This window comes from Perissodus microlepis, chromosome 23 (genome assembly GCF_051167445.1).
Source record: "Perissodus microlepis isolate ML-2025 ecotype Zambia chromosome 23, ASM5116744v1, whole genome shotgun sequence".
Taxonomy (NCBI): Eukaryota; Metazoa; Chordata; class Actinopteri; order Cichliformes; family Cichlidae; genus Perissodus; species Perissodus microlepis.
In genome coordinates, this window is record NC_140482.1 from 3,620,929 (window position 1) to 3,627,294 (window position 6,366).

At 44.4% G+C, this 6,366-nt stretch overlaps 1 protein-coding gene across 1 annotated transcript in view; it reads right to left on the reverse strand.

Moving 5' to 3' along the window:
* The window catches only part of LOC146360756 (double-stranded RNA-specific editase 1-like), a 31,512-nt gene extending 25,395 nt beyond the window's left edge, over nt 1–6,117 (reverse strand). Inside the window, exons 1-2 of the mRNA XM_084921998.1 lie at nt 5,073–6,117; nt 612–726 (exon numbers count right to left, since the gene is read on the reverse strand). Coding sequence (XP_084778124.1) covers nt 612–726; nt 5,073–6,116 — 1,159 coding nt within the window. The 5' untranslated portion in view covers nt 6,117. The remainder of the gene's footprint in view (nt 1–611; nt 727–5,072) is intronic.
* Between the last annotated feature and the right edge of the window lie 249 nt (nt 6,118–6,366).

A 6,366-nucleotide genomic window follows, 5' to 3' on the forward strand; every position in this document is an offset into this window, starting at 1 on the left:
CAGGCCTACTTGTTGTTCCTAGAGTATTTAAAAGTAGAATGGGAGGCAGAGCCTTCAGTTTTCAGGCCCCTCTTCTGTGGAACCAGCTTCCAGTTTGGATTCAGGAGACAGACACGATCTCAACTTTCAAGATTAGGCTTCAAACTTTCCTGTTTGCTAAAGCATATAGTTAGGGCTGGACCAGGTGACCCTGAATCCTCCCTTAGTTATGCTGCAATAGGTGTAGGCTGCCGGGGATTCCCATGATGCACTGGGAGTTTCTGCTTCACTCACTATGTGTTAATAGACCTCTCTGCATTTTCCTTCCCACTGTCACCAAAGTGCTGCTCATAGGGGGTCATATGATTGTTGGGTTTTTCTCTGTATGTATTGTAGGGTCTACCTTACAGTATAAAGCACCTTGAGGCGACTGTTGTTGTGATTTGGTGCTGTATAAATAAAAGTAATTTGAATTGAGTTGAACAAGTACGTTCAGGGTCGGTGGCATGAGCCTTATGTACACATTTAAACTGCTGTGTAAGCATTTTTGGAAACTATCTGAACCCAGAACTCTCGGAGCAGCTGGGATCAGCAACCTTCTAATTAGGAGATGACCTGGGCTGCAAGAATACCTGCTGTCATGACAACACCTGCCAAGACTTTCCGTTGAGCATGTGGAGCCCTGAAGTTATCCGTCAGTTTGCTGAACTTATCAATAACGAGATGAGAGACTGCATCTGCCAGGACCTGAGGAGTGACACATAAGTGCAACAGTGAAATTATGTGAAATAAGACATAACAAATATCCAACCAACAATTTTAGAGAAGCAACTGTTATTCAATTGTATTTAACAAACATTAGCAAAAGAAAATGTTAGTGAAGGAGGATAAGAAATTACTTTAAGCAGCTTAAATCCATATTTCAGTATATCATTCCTTATTTCATTAAGGCAGACCTTCCCAAAGTGTGGGGCCCGCCCCCTAGGGGGGGCGCAGAGCCATTTCAGGGGGGGCGCGGCATGAGAAGGGGAAAAAAACAACAAAAAACAACAACGCTTGGACACTGCTAGCACGGGGCGCCCACAGAAACACAAAGCAGGAGATGAAGCATCGCTGAATATGTTTCCAAACCAACTTCATTCTAAGCCAAAGACTAGAAAATATGGTGAAGCAAATCTTCCCTTTGGCTTCACCTGCACAAGTGCCGAGGTAGGTCTCCCTGCAGGATTGGTTTTCCCTGTCAGGAGCAGCGCTGGGCTGTTCAAATCACGGACAAACAGGATCCCACATTCTTGATTTTTAGTTCACAAACACTTGTTGTAATGACTAACTACTCCTGACATTTTGGAGATGTTTGCTCTTTATACAGTAAAGTTACAGCGGGATACAAATAACATCAGGCTGATCCTGCCATGATTTGTTCCCCCGGTTCAAATCACGGACAAACAGGATCCCACAGCTGTTTATGTTTTTGAACCCATTTTGCAGAGGGATTGAAAAATGTATTGACAGCAATGTTGAATATTATTACACAGGAAAAAAACAACTACATGTAAAATAATCACACCGTGACGCCTCTGCCTTTGTGAATGGAGGGACAGTAACTGCGTGTAAAACCTGCACAGTCAGATTAACAGTGTTTTGTCTCTATCTCCATTCTGCAATTCATCTCATGTAAACAATAACGTGGCCACAGCGTGACGTGGAAAAAGGCACATACCTTTGACGTTGTGTGACGAACTCTGTATTCCTCGTCCACACGTAAACCCCAAAAAGAATTTTTAAAAAAATCTTCGTTTTCGGTGATTCGTAACGCCGTTTACGTGGACAAAACAGCTGCGTTTTCAAAAATACCCGTGTAGGTGCGGACTCAGCGTAAAAGAGTTAGTAGTTTATTTTATTACTACCTGTAATTTATTGCAGATTACTTGTATTTAATTGTTTACTAAATGTTTGAGGTGTGAAATAAACTGCAATGGAGCAAAATATGGGTGTGTGTGGTTGGAGGATGTGTTCGTGCGTGCGCGAGGGGGGGCGCGAGCAGTTTTCTTGTAAAACAAGCGGGGCCCAGCAAAAAAAGTTGGGGAACCACTGCATTAAGGAATGCTGCATAACTGTGAATGCCACGCAGGGATGTGAGTAGCTTCAAAAAACACCCAAATCCTTTAATTCAACAAATGACTTGGAAAGGCTGGTATAACAAATCGCAGTGTTTGAATAGCACACAGAGGGTTAATATAGCAGCTTTGTTGTCGTATAGGAATTAGAAGCATGTTTAAATAGCTTCTCAGCATCATGAAAGTTCTCTCCTAAAGCTATCATCTTCAATCAGCCTTAGACAGGGTGGTCATGAGCAATGAGGATCTGTCCATGATCAATACAGCCCACTGCCTCATTCAACTCAGGCTGTAGTCCAAAAGAAATCCTCACTCCTGATTTCTTTTTCTTATATTTGTCACACTTACATGGTTCAGGTAATCACTTTAAATCCTCCTCATTAGAACAGGAATGGATTTGTTGCACAATCACATCCGTATTCTCCAAAAGTTGATTCTGTTCATCTGGATGTTTTCAGTGGGAGAAACGTTTCATCATCATCAGGTGACTGCAGGTTTCAATCTTATAAACAGGACATGTGCATAATGACTGAAACCAGCCCACTGAAGGAACAATGGGCTGGGAGGTCAGTTCCTTAATCTTAATTATGCAAATTCTCCTGACCATTGATCAACAACCACTGATCAATGTCCATGAGTCCCTTTCACAGAGAGTTGGGGAATGGCTGCAATCACAGCATTGTAAGATGGTGACAGATGTACCCTTAGGCCCCCTCCTCCATTCAGAGACGGTCTTTCCCTTTTCACGTAAATGGCCTCCTTGACGCCGCGCTCAAACCAGCGTTCCTCCCTGTCCAGGATGTTACATCCTCATCATTGAAAGAGTGTCCACTGGCCTGTAGATGTGAACAGACTGCAGAGTCCTGGCCTGACGAGGTGGCTCTTCTGTGTTGTAGCCAGAGGTTGTTTGGTTTCCCTGATGCATAAATCCTGTCAATCCTCCTATGGCGTTATTTTTGTGCCACTATTCTGGGCTCACGTAAAAAAAATTTGCAGGTGCAAGTGTTGCATTTTGGGGAGAAATTTATTTTGAGCGAAGAAAAGCTGAATTTGAGTGAACAAACTTCATTCCTGCGTGCAAAACATGTATTTCAGTGTTTGCTATTATCCACACACACACACACAACAGCAGCCCCTCCCGCTCAGTTTTTGTATTTGCGCTCGTTCACAATGTGTTGCTCGCGCTCTCAACGTTTCTGCCCGTGCGCGCTCAACTCTTTCTCTACACCGTTATATTTGTGTCACAAAACCAGCCAATCACAGACTTGGATGCAAAAAAATCTGATTGACTGTTTTGGTCTCCAATCAGCTCGAAATGACGAAATGCAATATCCCAGAATGCATTTCATCCAAAACTCAAACGAGGCAGTGGCGGAGGAACACAGAGTGGCGGAGTTTGAAATATTTCTCTTTCTGGGTCACAAAATAAACTTTTAAGATATTTTCATGCGAGAATGTTTCTGTGTAAACTTCAAATATCTGCTCGATTCATCAAGACATCACATATTTGCATAAGTGCTCTAATGTTTTCGGAGATGCCTGTTACCCACCAGCTGACCGGGTGGTCACTCGGGTTAAACATAATATAAAAGGCTGAACTGACAAAACCACCACCAGGTATCATAGGAAAAGCCATAAAGCCTTTGAACTAAAACAAACGCTGCTGTGACAGTGAGGTACACTGTCTTGTTGGTATGATTTGTATCACCTTCATGTTTCCAAACCGATATCATGACCAGCAGCTTTTACAGCAATTTTTTTTTACGTGCGCTCAGAATAGCGGCACAAAAATAACACCATATCCTCCTGGCACTTAACAGCGTACACTGTGTTACTCTGTTTGTGTCGGGGACCCGATCCTCGGGGTGGACCTGTTTTTAGCACAGCGTGTTTTGGGGTTTAAAAGCCACAGAGACCCGGTGTTTAGAAAAAATGCGTCTCAGCTGTTGTGATACTCCTGACACGTACGGGATCACTACAGGTTTTCGCTTGGGCGGCGGTTGTCCTTCTCTCCTGGATCGGCTGGAGCTTTCTTTAGGAGCCTTTCCAGCTTTGACAAAAGTCCAGCTGGGATAACCACATTTACTCAGGGCCGTCTTGATGTGCTGTTCTTCTGCCTCCCTGGCTGCTGTGTCTGTGGGGCTGGTGTTCGCTCTGTGTTGTAGGCCTAAGGGTACATCTTTCGTCATCGTACAATGCTGTGATTGCAGCCATTCCCCAACTCTCTGTGAATGGGACTCATGGTCTTTGATCAGTGGTCTTTGGTCAGTGGTTGTTGATCAATGGTCATGAGAATTTGCATAATTATGATGAAGGTGACCTCCCAGCCCATTGTTCCTTCAGTGGGCTGGTTTCAGTCATTATGCAAATGTACTGTTTATAAGGTTGTGGAAACCTGCAGTCAGCTGAGACTGAAGACGTCACCTGGATGATGACGAAACGTTTCTCCTGGATGATTGAGCGTGCATCAAGACACATCCGTGTTCCACTTTTCCATTGTTTCTGGTTAGAGAAAGGGGCTCTTACAGAGTTCAAGAACTCTCAAAATAGAGCATCGCTGAAGTTCATCAGAAACCCCGGCCAGCAAATTAGATAAAAGATTTAAACATGAGCTAAGATCAAATGCAGGGTTACTCTTCTATGTAGTTACGGTCAGCTAAGCACCTCGAAGAAACTGTTGTTGTGATTTGGTGCTATTTAAATAAAATTGAATTGAACAGTCTTTGCTGCTGGTCCCAATGCACAGACATGTATAATTCTGGCCCTGTGTATTAAAAGAAATCCAAAATAAATACAAACTTGTGCACCCAATTCTTGTTTTTTAAAGTTGTTAAAGATGCTGTATAATTATCTCACCCTCACCAATGATGATCTGAAACATGTGTGACAAATATGCTGTCATCAGGAAGAGGCCACACATACGTCAGTCTGTCAGTGAGTCAGACGGAGGGACAGACTGATTTCTTCCATGCTCACCTGTGGCTGGTGAAGCTGCAGTCCCTCCCTGGGTATTGGCTGTTGTGATGGTGTCTGGTCCAGCTGTATCTTAAAGAGAGCAGACAGAGCAGCTTGGGCAGCCCGAGTCTTGGCCAGCTTCTTATTGCGCCCAGAACCCTGGAAATTCTCAGAGTCTACCGTCACCGACATGACAAAGTTCTTGGCATGACTCTCCCCGCTTTCTGACACAAAGTCATACTTGAGGCCTGGCCGCACCTCATTGAGAAACATGACAGGATTCTTGCCAGCTGTTAGGGAGATGAAGGCGGAGGGTGCTGGAGGTAAGGGAGACTGTGCCAGGTTTGGGACAGGAGAGGATGGCAATGGGTACTCTATTCCCAGTGAACTGAAGAAACTGGTATTGGAACCAAGGTAAAAAGTGTCTTCTGTAGGGTTGAATGTCTCCGATGCATTAAAGAGCATATCTGGAATGGCATGGTCCGAGGTGAAGTCCGTGTGAGCAGACAGGGTCCGGCCCATGGCAACATGTGCTTCCGATGCATTAGGAAACTGGACGAAGGAGCACAGTGCCTTTTCTGCTGCACTCAGCTTAGCCTTCTTCTTGGTAGGACCCTGACCTTCAAAAACCTGCCCATTGACCTCCACAGTCATCTCAAAGACTGGTGCATGGACCGGCCCGGTCTGAGAGAGGAGCTTATACTGCAACCCTGGCTTGATCTCGTTCAGCTGCATAAGAGCATTTTTGGGCAGTATGGGCCGAGGGACTTTCTTACGCTTCCTGGGCCTGTACCTGGAATTGGTATGCCCATTATTGCCCTCTTCTAAGGGACGTTTCCTCCCATGCCTCGCATTCCCACTGGGGAGTTGAACAGCCTCAGCTGCAATTCCCTCTTTGGAGACGTGGTTGTCCAGGTTCTGATTTTCCTTAACGCTGCATGAACCTGCAGTGCCCAGAAAGAGTAGCTCACTATGGCTTTGTTGAAGGATCTTGTAAATGTAAAATTTAGAGATTGCTTTATCTTGAGGATGTAGATTGCTAACATTTAATACTTTCCCTAACATGGAAAGCTTAATATGTATCTCAGTATACATTACTCACTATGTATCTTTCCTGAAGTCTTTCTCGGAATGATTTTATATTTTGGGAATACAGTAAAAGGAGCTTGGAAAGAAAGTGACTTTAAGTTTTGTGAAGACATTTCACCTCTCATCCAAGAGGCCTCTTCATTTCTAAAACCCAAGGGTGGAGAGTCATAGGTGTTTAAACCCTCGTGGGGGTTGTCCCTACACTGCTTCGACCTGGATGACTGAA